This window comes from Hypanus sabinus, chromosome 2, assembly GCF_030144855.1.
Source record: "Hypanus sabinus isolate sHypSab1 chromosome 2, sHypSab1.hap1, whole genome shotgun sequence".
In the NCBI taxonomy this organism is placed as follows: domain Eukaryota; kingdom Metazoa; phylum Chordata; class Chondrichthyes; order Myliobatiformes; family Dasyatidae; genus Hypanus; species Hypanus sabinus.
The window spans coordinates 156,313,211-156,330,372 of NC_082707.1; the positions used below are offsets into that span (position 1 = coordinate 156,313,211).

Sequence of the window (17,162 nt, forward strand, 5' to 3'; positions counted from 1 at the left end):
GTGAACTTTGATGTCCTAATCAGAACCTATTTAAATCAATTTATCCATTTTAAATCAACTCAATGACTTGGCCTCCACAGCTATTTGTGGGAATAATTTCCACATATTCACCACCTACTGGCTAACGAAATTTCTCCTTATCTCTGTCTAAAGCAGGGGTCAGCAACCTTTACCACTGAAAGAGCCACTTGGACCCATTTCCCACAGAAAAGAAAACACTGGGAGCCGCAAAACCCGTTTGACATTTAAAATGAAATAACACTGCATACAACATTTTGTTTTGCCTTTATGCTATGTATAAACAAACTATAATGTGTTGCATTTATGAAATTGATGAACTCCTGCAGAGAAAACGAAATTACATTTCTGCATGCAACAAAAACATTTTGAACTCCGAAAAAAAGACATTGGGTTGAAGGTTTCTTTTAAGTAAAATACTCAACGTCTATTTGAGTCCTTCTTGTATTTATGAAAAACGCCAAACTTAAATTTGCTGCCAGCAGCAAACCAAAAATAACGTCAGCCAGCTGTCAACCTGAAAAATAAAAGGACTATTTCACTGAACAATGAAAACATATGAATATACGTAAAATAATAGGCAATTAAAATATTTATCATACTTGTTCAGGTTGACTCACACCTGACAATGCAGTCGTATTCAGTAGGGATGGATCGATGCTTAGGGGAGTGACCGGGAAGGATAATGTGTTTTTTTCCTCTCTGAACTCACAGAAGCGTTTCCCAAACGATGTTTGCATTGCGATGAATGCAGAATGTAAATACTCCGAATTTATCATGTCGTGACCTTGTTTGAACTCTCTCAAATTGGGGAAGTGAGACAATGTGCCTTTCTGTAAATCTCTGGCAAGCAACGTCAACTTGCGCTCGAATGCCAAAACATCCTCCAACATGTGCAGGGCTGTACGTCCTTACCCCGTTGAAGAGCTGTGTTCAGCGTGTTCAGGTGCGCTGTCATGTCTACCATGAAGTGTAGCTTTTCCAGCCACTCTGGCTGTTCCAGCTCAGGAAAGTTGAGCCCTTTGCTGCCCAGGAAAGTTTTCACTTCTTCCAGACACGCGACAAAGCGTTTCAGCACCTCCCCTCTGGACAGCCAGCGATAAAAACACGTTGTAGCGGCGTGCTACACGCAGTCAGTAAACTGCAGTCAAAGATAGCTTTATTCGAACTAAACAGCCTTGCTTTTAAGCCTCCCTCAACCCGCCCCCCCATGGGCGTGGATGCTGCAAAAGACACGTACTCACAAACCCCCGTAGGCTATCTCCCTTAGCCTGAACGCTGGCTAATTGTGAGCCGGTTCGGATGTGTCAGTAAATGGGTCGCCACAACGTCTTATTTAGATTGTACAAGATCCACCATAATCTTCAAATTTAGATTTACATTTCAAAAACTAACAAACTAACATAAAATACATTTTAATTAAATACTGACCATGTAGCGGTGTGCTACACGCAGCGCTAAAATTACGACACGGAGTCGGTAACTGCAGTCGAAGGAAAAAACTTTATTCGAAATCTTCAGCCTCACTTTTAAGCCTCCCTCAACCTGCCCCCCCCCCCCTCATGGCGCAGAGGCTCCAAAGCTCTGTGCTCGCAAACCCCCGTAGGCTATCTAATTGTGAGCCGGTTCGGATGTGCCAGGAAAAGGGTCGCCACAACCAAATATTTCCCAAAGCAACAGGGAGCCGCAGCACAGACGTAAAAGAGCCACATGTGGCTCCGGAGCCGCGGGTTGCCGACCCCCGGTCTAAAGGGATGTCCTTTTATTATGCGAATGTGCCCTCCAACCCAAGACTCACTTATAATGAAATATCTTCTCCATGTCCACTCTTTCAAGGGATTTCAATGTTCTGTAGATTTCAATGAGACCACCCCCAGTGGGTACAGGCCCAGAGCCATCAAACACTCCTAATATGTTTAACTCTTTCATTCCCAAGATCATTCAAGTAAACCTCTGGGCCCTCTTCAATGCCAGCACGTCCTTCTGAAGATATAAGGCGTAAAACTCACAGTATTCCAAGTGTGGTCTGACCAATGCCTTATAAACCTCAGACTCAGCCTGACATCCTTGCTTTTATATTCTAGTCCTCTCAAAATGAATGCTAATATTGCATTTGCCTTTCTTACTACCTATTCAACCTGCAAGTTAACCTTTAGGGAATCTGCACATTTTTAAAAGCTTCCCAATTGTCTAATGTCTTGCTAATTTTTGCTATATTGTATGTTCTCTCTTTTGCTGTTTGATTTCCTTTGTCATCTGTGGTTGCCCCTTCCTCCTTTCAGAATGTTTCTTCCTTGGGATGAACTGATCTTGCATCTTCCAAGTTACTGCCAGAAACTCCAGCATTTCCTGATTTACTGTGATCCCTGCTCTTATCCCTTTCCAGTCAATTATTTGCATGGCTAATGTGGCATTTTTGCATTAAGAACAAAGTTGCTGCACTCTGTTTACATGCAAACAGGATGACTTATAATGGAAATGCTTTTTAAGCTATTTGGGACACAATTATAGGTAAATTATAGGACGCAAAATATAGGTAAAGGAAAGATTTTTCCGGTGTGAAATAAACAGCAAAATGATGATTGCCTGAGCAAATTGAGCCAGTTAAGAAGCAGAATTGTGTCTCTAAATGCAATTGAGAACCATTGTAATCCCAGCTAATTCAATGTGTCTGACTTAAATCTTAAAATTATAAAAAATCTAGTTTGAATGTTAATTTAATCTTTGTGCTAAATACTTAAACAGCAATTGAAATACCTCACTACAGTTTCTTAAATTTACTTTCATTTGCCAACAAAATGAATTCACTTTTTATTCAATATTTGTACTTGCAGCTCTTCTCCGAAGCTTACTGAGTGCCTACAGAAAAAGAAGGAAGTGATTGAACAGATGGAAGTAAAACTAGATACAGGCATCGATAGGTAAATATAAATTCATTGCAACATATCCATCTAAAGCATGCCATTAATCTGTTTTTCATGTACAATACAGCATCTCATTATCATTCACTTAATCATCCATTGGACTTCCATTAAATGCAGACTTTTGACTAAAGGGTGTTATAAGCTGCTTAATTCTAAAGCAAAATAACTTTTTTTATTATACTCTTTATGGCCAGTTATTCTCGTCAATGTGAAATTACAAAGTTTCCTTGACTGGAAATGGAGGACATTTTCTTTTTATGATGTAAATGGAAACCTTGGCATTAATTATTAAATTGGAATTGTCTAAATTGCTTTACATTTTACACTTGAGGACCAATACAATACTCAACATTTTAAATGATTTGATTCTATGATTGAGATATGTAATGCGAAAGATTAATTTCTTCCATTTTCCAATAATTTTCTCAATAGTTTTTTGTGAGTTTTTGATTTGTCATTTTTGATACTGCATTGATATCTCTCGAGATCTCTGCTTTAGATTTGTACAGTCACAAAATTACTTCCTCAGTGTTTTTTGGTGTATCTGTTTCAACTCTTGGAAATACGGTACTAATTAATTATACAGGATAATGATACTTTCTCTGTTCACCTTAACCCTGAAAGTATTCTTAGTCAAAAATGAAAAATTAATATTGAATCTGCTTATGTCACATTTTTGGGACAATGCACTTCAGTTCAGTTTCCTGAATTTATATGTTTAAACAAAAACTATCTTTTCTCTGTACTATTCCAGTTGTCTTAAGTCCATTGATTCTGATTACTAAACTATCTGCATGGAAAGTGGTTGCTCCATTTTCTATAAATATTCGTTGTAATTTAAAACATGTCTATTAAAGCTCACCTGTGCTGAAATGAGAATACCAATTTCTGTGGACTCTACCATAACTGTAACCTTGTATTTAAAAAATGACTACCAGGGTTAACATTGGTTTTCAACATGAGCAATTCTGCAGATGCTGGAAATCCAGAGCAATACCTCCAAATGCTGGAGGAATTCAGCTGGACAGGAAATTATAAACAATCGACGTTTTGGGCTGAGACCCTTCTTCAGCACTCAGACTGACTGGTCCATCCAACCTGAACCACACAAGTGCCTGCCTGTTATGTCCTAACCAAACATATCATGTTATGGAATAAGTGAATAACGAGGTGAAAACCCAAATTAATTTAGGGAAAACAACAAATGAATGGAATTATTTCTGATCTGCTTAGTTAATTAAACTGATTAAGGAGATTTCTCTAGCCCTGATTTAGTGCAGCTGATGTTCACCCTGGAATGCAGCATTCATCCCTGTATGGACTTTCAACGTCCAGTATTATAATATGCCCAGTCTCTGAATGTCCACCTGAAACTTTTGAACATTATCGAAACTCTTGACATGCTCTAAACTTTTGGATTATATGCAAGCTTTCAGACAGTGCCTCTGATAACTGATCTGGGCCTTTATTGAAAGTAGGAAAACAGAATATCTTCATACATTCCATCTGGGGCAACTTTGGTTAGATTATATGTGTTAATATAGGTTCATGGAAATAGATTTTATTTCAAAGTACTTTAATATAGCTAATTTTAAAGTTTAACACTTGGTAAAATTGTCACGAAGCATCTTTGCATTATTTAATATAATATACTTCTGTACCAACCAAATAGCAGCTTTATCTCATAATTTAAGTATCCACTTTATTCTATGAAGGACATTGAATTGCATGATTGGACATATGAAGCACATTCTGACTGTTGAACAGAAAAAGACAGACTTCAAACCAGAGGATGAAAACAACGTATTAATTCAGTATACAAATGTATGTATTTACAAACCATTGTACCGATTTTAGGAACACATTTCTCATTTGTGTTGCTGATATAACATGTATATTATGTTTAATTCTTCCAAGCTGCTATACAATATGGTTGAGCTAAACGATTCAAAGTGGAGTTGATGATCTGTTATTTGTTATCTCCTTGGTTACTGACTTCAGTCTGAATTTTTATGGCAAATGTGTTGAACTTTTTTTTGTACAATCACATTTTATAGGGTGAGAAAAAATGTGAATTTATATATTATAACATTTCATCTTCAAAATTCATAAACATTTTGAATCCTTGAAATGAATCACATTCAAAAAAATGGTGACCGTTTTACAAACAACAGGAGTCAAATCAATGTAAGTTGTTACCTATGTGTTTAAGACTATTAGATGTTTGGACTATAAAAAATCTGTAGAGATTACAATGCGATGTAAATTATCAACAGGGAGTGAGGCCTTTATCTAAATTCCACTATGCTGCCCAGTGATGGATGACACAGCCCTTTTTTCTCCTTATACAGTCCACTGTTACAGAATAATTGGAGAATTATTAGGAAATTGTAGGCAGGTTGTAAATTTAGGACAAAACTTGCAATTCTTCTATTGGAACCCAAATCCAAGGTGGCATGGAAGCCTACTGAAGAGTTTATAGAAGTTCAGTTTCTGGGAAAAATCTCCCCAACTGGCAGGTGTAATTCTATTACTTATCCACAAACATGTCATGATTTTGATTGTCAGGTCCCACTACACTTATTTGGATCTAACATTTTCTTCACATTCAGTTACCTTATTGCTACAGGATCTTACCATCCATCATCTTAATCTCCAGAGAGGAAATTTAATTTAATTTTTTATCATAGTTTAAACTTTGTTCTGAAAATTGTGAGTCATCTGAATTGTAAATTTCATGCTGGTCTTGTTGAACATATCACATAAATGCACTTGATCCAGTTGGGATTCTTTAGATCAAATACATTAAATTACAATTTTTTTTTGGCAAATGTGTTCAGCTAGGATAATAGATTAACATGTCAGGATTTAGACCCAAACAGAGTATGCTAACAGAACAATCTCATCAGAATTTGCATGTTTGTTGCTGATCTTTAGATAGAAATGATGTTTTTCTATAATGTCCATTAATTTTGTTGCTTAGGGGAGCAACTTTTTTTTTGGAGCACTATGTTATAATCACAGCAAGAGTCTGACTGAAAAGCAGCTCGGTGTCTTTGTTAATTTGGGATGAATATTTTCTTAACAACTGCTGTGTGCTTATTCCCTTAATTTAAATATTTGAAAATTAAACTTGTATTCCTTTTGTTTTAGAAATCAAATCTTGTTATTAGTAATCATTTCTCTTGGACTGAAAGTTAAAAATGTGCTGTTCACCAGCATCGAAATAGTTACAAAACAAATGCTTTATGGTAAACTGTAATGAAGCAACTGAATAAAATCTTGCTTTCACTACTTAATAGAGCACAAACTATTAATGTCACGTGAAAGCAAAATGTTGGAAATGCTCAGTAGATCAGACAGCACCACAATGGGAAATATTAATTCTGCACAAATGCTGCCTAATCTCTCACCATTTCTGTTATTTTCTGTTTTTAATCTCAGATTTGAGCAATGTTTTACTTTAGTGATATCTCACTTTCTGCAACCTTTTTGAATAGGCCTGTGTCAAAGTCTGTGATTATGTTAGGAAGCAAGTAGAAAAAAATCGAAATTCAATGGATGGGAAGAACGTGGATACTGTTCTAACAGAATTTGGAGTTCGTTTCCACCGCTTAATTCACGAGCATCTTCAGCAGTATACATACAGTTCAATGGGTGGCATGCTGGCTATCTGTGATGTAGCTGAGTATCGGAAGTGTGCCAAAGAGTTTAAGGTGTTGTATACCTTCTATTAACCATCGGCTGATTTAATGACTTAAATATTGTTGGTAGTTTTGTTGCTGCTTTCTTGATTACTAATTTTTTCCTTTGAGTTTAAATTAAATGAAGTTGCACGCAACAGCAGATTTTTTAATTAAGCATTTCTTAAATATATTCAGTTATTTTCAGTTTACTTTTGGGATAGTCATTATCTACTAATCACCACCACTATCCTGATTTTGAAATTCAGAAATAAGAGACCTGAATGTTTTGATTTGGAAAGTCTGAACATTTATAAATTAAGAGGGGAATGTTTATTTAATTAAATACTGTATTTAAAATATTTTGTATAATGTTTTACCTTAAAATCTTTAATTCAAAAATTGTTTGCATATTTAAAATCATGATAGAAATATGCTTAAATCAATTAATTAAATAGTATTCAACAATTCATGTTCAGAACTGAGAGTAACGAGATCTCTTACATCTTCAGTGAATTAATGTATCTCTGTTTGTATCACCAGATGTTGTTAAATTTCAGTCTAATGCTGAAGACGTTCTAAAAGCAAGGAAGAATTATATGACACTTTAATTACTGGATCAAAAGATTTTTTATTTTGCATTTTATCCTTGTTATAAAATGTTTTATATCCATTATAATGAAGGAGAATGAAACATGTGAATTATGGAAATAGTTGCTGAAAAACTAATGTTTTAATCTTGCACACTAAAGTGGCAGGAAATTCGGTTTAGTCAGTAACTGTGAGTGAAGTTAAAGTGCAACTTTTTAATGGAGCTGTCCAATTTATGAGGACTCTTGAGCTGAAATACTAACTTCTCAACTGCTGGCGAAAGAACTAGCACATACACCAAGACTTGTGTTTGTTTCAGATTTCTAGCATTTGCAGTTTTAGCTTAACAACTGAAATATTTGCTCACAATGTAAACGCACTTTGTTAATTTTATTTCATTAAACCCTGACTTTATATCTTATAAATCCACTCAGGTTTGATGTTCTTGTTTGGATTGCCTCAGATCATCCTTCCCTTTACCTAATTTTCAGTCATTCTATAAATGTGCATATATTTTATTTCATTTCAGTTTATTCTTAAACTTGCATTTTTCATATATACCTGAGCAAGTTGACTACTGAAGTACTTTAAATTTTAAACACTTTTTACTTAGTGCCAGATTTTCAAAATGATATATTACTCCATTTCATAGATGATAAGCTGACAAAGGTTTTGGTATCTAGCTTCAAAATCAAATAATTACAGTAGTCATGTTCCTCATAAGCTGTGACTTCAGTTTGATGTATAATCTGTTCAAGCATTCGTTTCAAGAATGTAGTGAATTTACTTTTTATATAGTAAAACTGGTAAACTGATACCCTTTTGTGATTTGTTTCTGCCAGGCAAACAGAATTTCTGGACATTGAATGTTAGTCTAGGCACATCCGCCTCCACCACTTCAGGCCCCCTTGTTTTCCCAAGCTCAGCCCTGGTCTTTATACCTAGCCCACATAAACAGCAATATATGTCATGTCTGAAGCCTGCAAATAATGTGAACTCTGAAAGCCCTGTATTTGGTAACTCAGAAATTACCCACTTTGGTACACATTGTTTTATTGTATTACCATGTATTTTCCAACTTACTGTGACAATTCGTTAGAAGTTAAATTTCACCATTCAACACAATTTTCACAACACAATTTGTCTTCTGTTGCCCTTTCCTGCCATATTTTTCCCTTGACAGGCAGTAGTAAAAGAAAATTAGAAAATCACTTTCTAGAATCTTGTCAGAAATTAAAAAAATTCTCTTCTTCCAATTTAGCCTATACTTTGTGTTCATTACAGAAGATTCATTCCCCAAACCCCCTACTCTTCCCAAAGGTGTACTTTTATATCTATACAATTGCTGCTGCTATTTTTTTTTCATAATTGGACTTTTTTTCCATTTTTCCTTACAGATCCCCTTGGTGTTACAACTTTTTGACACGCTACATGCACTCTGTAATCTTCTGGTAGTAGCACCTGACAACCTTAAGCAGGTCTGTTCTGGAGAGCAACTAACTAATCTTGACAAGAACATCCTTCATGCCTTTGTGCAGTTAAGGTCCGACTACAGATCAGCGCGTCTTGGTCGTCACTTCAGCTGAAATCCTTGACATCTGAAATCGGAATATAGTGTCAGAGCTTGATCAAGAGTTTTGTGCTTAGGCTGTTTGGATCTTCAGAAGCTTTAAAAGCAGGGTATGCCAACCCCTGTTGTTTAGTCATTTACAAATGTAATTGATGGGAAATACATGACTTCACTAAAGAGCAGACATTATTGAACTGTTTCAGTTGAAAAAGAGGCTACATTAATTCAAGCTAAATACAAGTAATATTTTTGCACAATTTATGCTCTAACGGTAAATTATCCAGAGCTGAACCTCTCAGAAGCCACTAATGTAATTCAAGTTTTGCATATGTTGATACATTCATGTTTATAAATTCTATCAGGGAGGTTGTTGAAGCACTGACTATTAAGTTTAACTTTCAGTTCAGTAAACAATTGTTTAAGAAATGTATAATGTTTTATCCAGGTATAATGGATTTTCTTCCCCTTGCTATACACAGAGGTAACACTATGTTAATGGTATACTTGTTTATACAGGATCAGCTACGCGGGTGCCTCTGCTTATAAAACGTAGTTACTGGGATATTCTCTTGGACTGAAAGTGGGATGAGTAGTTGAGGACAATGCAGTGTAGCACGGTAATGCCATTCATATGTAAGTTAATGCGGCAAATTTTAGTTATTAACGAGCTCTGCAGGTGGCGCTCCAGTAAATATATATTCCCTTTGCCATCTCTAAGGTTAATGTTATCCACTGGCAATAATGCATGATTACTGAAGGTAAAAGGAGAATTTCAAAAGTCTTTAAACTGTAAGTTGCAGGAGGAAATGAATTGGGTTTTCAGAGTTGGTTCGTTTTAATTGCATTTGCCATGAAAATAAAACAAAGTAATTTCAACAAAACTGAAGTTGATTCTGTAGATTATTTATTTGTCTTTTGAATAAAATTTGATCTTCCATATGCTGGCATTATGATCACAAACAGAATTGGCTTGTAACTTTCACATTTTATAATACTACTTTTTGACATTGTACATTATGGATGTGTTTTGTACCTGAGTGTTTATATTGTAATTATTTTATGTGCATGCGTGCTTTGAAGCATTTTTCTTGAATTAAGAGTAAAAAAAAAGTCAAATCATTAAGTAGAAAAACTGCAAAATTATTTTACAGATGGTAAAAGTGTAAATACTGCTTCATTAAACTGCCAATGACCTTGTATATAATGTAGAGAAGCATTTCTCTTTATTTACTATTGTCAGTATTCCAAAATACTGTGCAATGTGGGGAAAGAGAATCAGAACCACAGATACACATCAGCTACATTTCTTTCGTTAGACTGTCATTAAATAGAATCATTAAATAGAATTTGCTGGTAACAAATCCATATTGGCTTTCTCAATCCATGCTTCTAATTCTATTCCTGACTATTGATTTATAACTTTTTCCATCATGTGGGTTAAAGTGGCTAGTCTGTGGTTACTGTGGTAAAATACCTCATTTTGGTGCTATCTCATAGGCACCACCCCGACTCTTATAGATGCTTAGAAGGTTATTGCCAGTTACTTTCCCCAGCAACATAGAATGCATTTTATCTGCAGCAAGTGAATGTTTATTGTATTTACAGCCCCTCCAGAAGCCCAACCACATCTTTCTTTGAGACTCCAAGTGCACCATTTTCTAGTTTTTTAGATTCTTGGTTGTATCTCAGCTGTAGCTTCTGTCTCCATGATTGGATATCTTTTTTGTTTCCTCATCAGCTCCACTACTATTCTTAAAAGCCTTGCCTGTTACCATGCTTATAGATTACGTTTGGGTTTCCTTTTGTGTTTTCTGCCTGTCCTTGCTCTCTGCCTCTTTTATTCACTTCCCCTCAAATTCCTGTAATCAGCCTGGTTGTCATTTTAAAAGCCAATCTCTTGTTGACTGCTCATTCTATTAGCTCCATTACATCCATTTGTTCATCCATAGAGTTTGGGTTTTAACTTCCTTTCTCTTTCTGTCTTAAGAATGCATTTGCTTTGTTTAATTACTGTCTAGTTTACCTGAGTCAGGTCTGTTACAATATCATTGAAGGTAGCTCCACACCAGTTGACCTTGAAATGGTTTGTTAGCCTTCCTATAGCTGTTCCATAGATACCTGCTACAGTTGGCCCAGCTTACCACCCAGAAACAAGTCCATCTACACCACCTTAAGTTTCAAATGTAATGATGAAAAAGGTATTCATTTGTTATTTTCCAGTATATTTGCTCTTTGGCATGGAAGCCACTGGAATAGTCCCAGTGGTGTAATTACATACATATTGTTCTTTTAACTCTAAAATAAATAGCTTGATCATTCCAGGACATTTTCTCCGGCATTGTATTATCACCCTTAATTGACATTGCTACTCCTTCACCGTTTTACAAAGGTTCAATTTAATGTCAGAGAAATGTATACAATAAACATCCTGAAATGCTTTGTCTTCACAAAACATCCACAAAAGCAGAGAAGTGCCCCAAAGAAAGAAGGACAGTTAACCATGAGAACCCCAAAGTCCCCCCTTCCCCAGCTTCCTCCTCCCACCTGTAAGTAGCGGTAAGCAACAATCCCCCCCCCCCGTCCCCCAACCGCCAAAACAAAAAGCGCACTCGTTACCAAGCACAAGTGTGAGCCAAGCGACAGCAAAGACAAAGACCTTGCAGTTACCCCAAAGACTATCGCAATTCATCTGGAATTTGGCAACACACAGGTTTTCTGTCTTCCTAATAAAGGAGAAGGAGGTGTCCCTATTTTCACAGGGAGTGGGAGACGTAACAACAACCCACTGGTTTACGATGTTAAAAAGTCATTTTCGTCGCTTTTTTCTGAGCTCTGTGCCCAAAGGTTGCAAAGATCTTGGATCTTTGGACCCATAGCAAAAGATTTTCCAGCCTCCCTGATGACACACAAGTCTTCTGCCGTGACACTGACCCTTGAACCACCCGTCTCCACCCGTCCCATTCCTGCAAAGAACCGAAATCCATCCTGAACACTTGGTCCTAAAACTACTTGTAACCCATTGTAAACAGGATTATTTGTAACCCAGTGCCCTTCTTTTTCCCTCATGGTCTTTGTTATCACCATGACAACGTAGTACCAAGTGGTTGATTAAATCTGCACCTGAACTACATTTTTCAATATATTAAGGTTTGCAAAATTTGTAAGTATATCTTTGAGATTTTATTGTACTCTCCCTTAAACTAGTCATAGCTTAAAGACTTCGTTTATTCTTGTGCTAGTTCTCTCTCCCAGTTTTTTTGTAACTTTTTTCTTTTTCTTCGGTACCATTTCCCTGTCAAATAAATTTGAGTGTTCATTGTAGTCATTGGTGTCAAATTTGTTGAGATGCTTCCAAATTGCCCAGGATTAGTCCCATTGCTTCAGAGGAAACGTTTTACTTTGTCTGTTGCCAGAGTTGAATACAATAATTTCCTTTTTAATTAGGACACATTGAGACCTGTACATTTTGGCCCAATGAAGCAGCTTGCCAGTTAGCCTTTTTCACAGAAGTAGTTTAAAAGATATACTCCCATTTAACTGAGTAACAAATTGTGTATTTAAATGAAAAATAAAACAAATTAGACCATTCCATTAACTATAAAATTGTATTGATTCCTAATTGTTGATGGTGGAATTAATCCAATTTACCTGTACGATGCTGCATTCTTTTGATTGACTATAAGTGAACAAAATCAGCATAGACACCTAGTGTAAGCAATGGACTGTCTTCATATAATACTTAAAGTGACTGCATCCTCCAAATCTTATTTTCATTGTAACGTTCATGATGATTGTTGATACCTTCAAATTCTTTGTAGTGCCTAACTTTTTGTTTCATTTTCACTGACTGCTGTTTCTGGCATTCCAAGCCTGAATGCTTGAAGACTCAAGGAACAAAACAGCTTTGAATTGTCTTGGTGTTTATTTCTCACTAACTATCACTGCCAAAAATCACCACTTTTTAAACAAACACATGCAACTGATGCTATTTAAACAATTGCTTGCTCTAAGTACAGTGTAGTGTCGAGCAGCTACACGTTCATGCAACTGACTCTAGATTAGAAACTGTTCAGCAACCGTCTCCTGTCCCAATTAATTTGGCATCGTGTCCTAAATAAACAAAGGGAATCCTGGCTATTTTCTCGATTCGTTTTTGTTCTTTAAGAGTTGGTCCAAATAAGCAGCTGCCCCAATTTAAGCAATGGCCTAATTAACCGGATTCTGCTGTATTAGTTAAAGAACATGTTGCCATCAGGAACCACCTGCACCATTTACCTGCTCTTGATTTCTCTTCAATCATCCATTCCTTCCCTAAGCTGTAACGTGATCACCTAAAATGTGCCTTTCATGAAATACACAGCCTCACAAGTGGACTGCAGTGACATCACCTATTCCTTAACCTGCAAGACTTAGAACTTGGACTTCTCCAGTTGATGCCTCTTTCTGCACCTTTGGTTTCTAGGGCACATTAAATGTTCTACAGTTACTATGTGGTTTAGATGTGCATACCGAGTGGTCTAGGTATATTGTGTTGCCTCTATTTGGGTTAGTTTAATTAATGATAAAATTATTTAAATGCTGTTGCTATTAAATTATTTTCTATAGTTACTAATTGTATTTGCAGTTTTTAGCTGGAGCCAGAATAAGAATACAGGTATGTCTAAAGGTAGCTAACTGCATTTGTTGTAATACCATAATTAGCTGAAAGAAGTTGTTTGTAGTTATAGAATTCTAATATTATTCATTGTTCATTTAGGGAAAAAAAAATCCAGAGCAACTTTGCTGAAGTGATTTGGTGAATATGGCCAAGACAGTTTTTTTAAAAGGAAAAGCCAAATATACTGAGGTTCATTTGTATTTTTGAAGCTAGTCTATTGAATACAAGATGTAATATTTCACTGATACTAAAAAGTCTGCAAAGTAGGTTTAATAATCAACGTCTTGATGGAAGGGTAATGAAATGCATATTGGAAATTTGTCAGTATTGCCTTTGTTGACATCATTAAACATGTAATAATTTCAAATCATACTTCTTAAATCTGTTTTGAGTTGTCCATGTCACTAAAATTTAATTTGCAGAACTATTCATTCTTGTTAGCTACTTGTCTAAAATGATACCTAAAATGGTTAACAACATGAAATATAGAATGGTTGTTTTAGACTCAAGATTGAATGATTAAGCTGATCTTTCAAAATCACTATCTTTTGGTGCAAGGACACTGTTCAAGCTAGTCTTTGGACTGTGTGTCCAAAAGCTACTGGCATCACTAACACAGTAAATACAAAAATGAATTATGGACAATGCAAGCTATCTACCCCTATGCCTTGTCTTCATGTGCCTCTCATTCAACTTAAGCTCTAAGTACAGACTTCCCTTTTACTCACAGGAGCCAAATTTTGTCTTTCACAATACAACCTCATGTTTGTTACCAAAGTAAGCCTAAGGAAGTCTTTCTGTTGATGGTCAATCCATTCTAAGGTTTTTGGATCGGGGTTGAATAACAAAAACTTTGAAGAACATCATGTTCCACTGGGATTATCTTTCAGATTACTTTTATTTAGTTTTTATTAATGTACCTCTAATCTGTTCCCTTAATCTCTAACAATCTGTCATCTGTATCTCCATACTTGGCGACGATGCTTCTCTAGCCCTCTTGGGTAAAAAAAAACTCCAAAGACTGGCAACCCTCTGGAAAAATAAATTAATTCTCATCTCTACTGAAGTGGCAGCCCATTATTTTGAGACTGTGACTGGATTCTAATCATTCCTCTTTGGAGAAGCAATTCTCTGCACCTAACCTGTAAAGCCCCAAAAATCCTTTGAATGTTTTAATGAGATAATGTCTCTGTGTTCTATATTCAAGACTGTAATCCTAATTTGTTTTTAATCTCTCATCCTGCCCATATTCCTGAGAATCAATCAGGTGAGCCTTTGCTACACCACCTTTTTGTATAATATTCTTGATGCAGTTGGAATGTCACAGTTACATGCTTGTAGACTGTGTGGTATTGGTGATGATTTGTTTTAGTTTTTGAAACAAGTAGTTCTAGCCTACAAGCTAAACCATTTTGACTAACACTATTATGAGCTGTTGTATTGGCAGTGTTGAAACTACTTCTTTCTGACCTTTTTCCATGAATTGTTTCTGCTGATGAATGCCATTAGAGCAGATGCTTTGTTGTTAACAAAAAAAACATGATCTTTATCTCTCCATTGGTGCATATTCTAAAGGTATGCCCGATATCTTTAGAATCACACTGACATCCAAGATGTTCTGTTTTTTTAGAAAATGCTGATATTCCCCCCTCCACTGCTATCAATGTAGCGTACGCCTGCATCAACTCTATTTCCCACACATCTACACTCCATCTCCCCTGCTCCCCACCGGTCTCTCTCCGGGCTCTTACCCCTGCAACTGTGCTAAGTGTTACACCTACCCCTATTCCACCTCCTTTACTGCCATTCAGGGCCCTAAACAGTCCTTCCAAATGAGGCAGTATTTCACATATGAATTCATTAGTTCATTTATTGTATCCAGTGCTTCCAGTGCAGCCTTCTGAACATCAGTGAAACCTGATGCAGACTGAGAGGTTGCTTTGCTGAACGCCTTTGCTCCATCTGTGGCAACAGCCAGGTCTGATAGTCATCTTAATTAGACTTTCCATTCCCACATGGACATGTCTGTCCACAGAATGGTCTACTTGCACGTTAGGACTGATGCTGGTTGGAGGAGCAACACCTTGTATTCAGTTTTGGTAGTTTCCAATCTAATGGAATCAGCATTTGCGGTATTTACAGCCCTCTGTTCACCCTCCCAAAACATATTCCCTTAACCCTATAGCCTCTAACCCTTCTGTTTCCCCTTTACTTGCACAAATTGCCCATCACGTTCCACTTTCCTTTTTTGGTTTCCCATCTTTTTATTTCATGGTCTACAATCTTCTCATCAGATTCCTCCTTCAGCCAATTACCTCTTCCACCTAGCACCTCTCAGCTTCTCACATCATTCCATTTTTCTCTTACCCCTCCCCCACCTGGATTCACCTTTCACCTTTCACCTTTTCATGCTTCTCCCCCCAACCCACCCCACCCACCCTTTAATTCAGGCTTCTGCCCCATTCCTATCCAGTCTCGCTGAAGAGTTTTGGCCCGAAATGTTGATTCTTCATTTTTAACCGTAGATGCTGCCTGACCTGTTGAGTTCCACCAGCATTTTGTGCGAGTTGCTCCAGATTAAAGGCGCCTGTAGAATCTTAAGTATATGAAGTGTTAGATGTATATTTTGCTTGCTTGACCATTTCAAGATGTCTCACAGATGTCTCTCATCTGTGTACCACCTTTTGTACCATCTTTCTAGATGGATCAACTTCCCTACTGATAATACATCATCTTCCTCTCTGCTATTAAATTCCTTACTATCTGTCTGATGTTACTTTTCATTAAATGCTGGGACGATCAAAGACTCTGTCTTTGAACCCGTAACATGGGATCTGTATGTTTTCTGCCAAAGAACACACACAAAACACTGGAGGAACTCAGCAGGACAGAATGATTCTCTGTCATTCGACAGTGTTTCCAGCTGAATAAAAGGGCATTGGTAATAAAACTGAAAATGCTAGGAATGCTCTTAAGGTTGGGAAGCTTCTGTGGGGAGAGAAACAGAGTTGATATCTCAAAGTTACTGAACTTTTATCAGAACCAAGTTTATCCAGAACAATATGTGCAAAATGCTGGAAGAACCCAGCAGGTCAGGCAGCATCTATGAAAAAGAATAAACAGTTGATGTTTCAGGCTGAGAACCTTCCTCAGGACTAAGTTTATCCTTGAGTCACCTGCTTATGATCAAACTTAATTTTCTTTTAACTCCATCCCCTAATCTCTTCCCTCATCTATTGTCCTATTATTTGTGCCTATGTTGTAAGCTGGTTTTAGAGTTCGGGTGAGAATTTTGATTCAAATTTTGAGAATACAAACTGTAACTAAATTTATGTTCTAGGAATTGTGGACTTTTGTTCTGAGGGGGCCTACATTTTCCATGTTCTCCATCCATTTCATAATGCATGGAATGCCATGCTAGAAGTAGTAAAGAAAGCAAAATCCTATGCATTTGATCGGAGAGTGAATGATTATTAACAGGTGAAACCAGCCATTGAGGAGTAATGGGACCAAAAGATTTTTTTTTACACACAATCACATGTAATTGTTTTAAATACCCCGTTTTAAATATACATTCAAAATACAGTAATATCTATTCACTGTACTGTGATTTTGCAATATTTGTCAGAAACCAGAAGAGAATTGTACCTCAGTACTCCTTCATTAATTAACCCAGCTATACTTTACAGAACTGTATTATAGAACAGTTGCCTAGCTTG

General features: G+C 36.6%; 1 protein-coding gene across 1 annotated transcript in view; it reads left to right on the forward strand.

Annotated features, from left to right (window-relative positions):
• The window catches only part of exoc5 (exocyst complex component 5), a 58,006-nt gene extending 46,687 nt beyond the window's left edge, over positions 1-11,319 (forward strand). The window contains exons 15-18 of the mRNA XM_059957402.1: positions 2,853-2,939; positions 4,658-4,766; positions 6,443-6,658; positions 8,614-11,319. Of these exons, the coding sequence (XP_059813385.1) occupies positions 2,853-2,939; positions 4,658-4,766; positions 6,443-6,658; positions 8,614-8,802 (601 nt within the window). The 3' untranslated portion in view covers positions 8,803-11,319. The remainder of the gene's footprint in view (positions 1-2,852; positions 2,940-4,657; positions 4,767-6,442; positions 6,659-8,613) is intronic.
• The last annotated feature ends 5,843 nt before the right edge of the window (positions 11,320-17,162 follow it).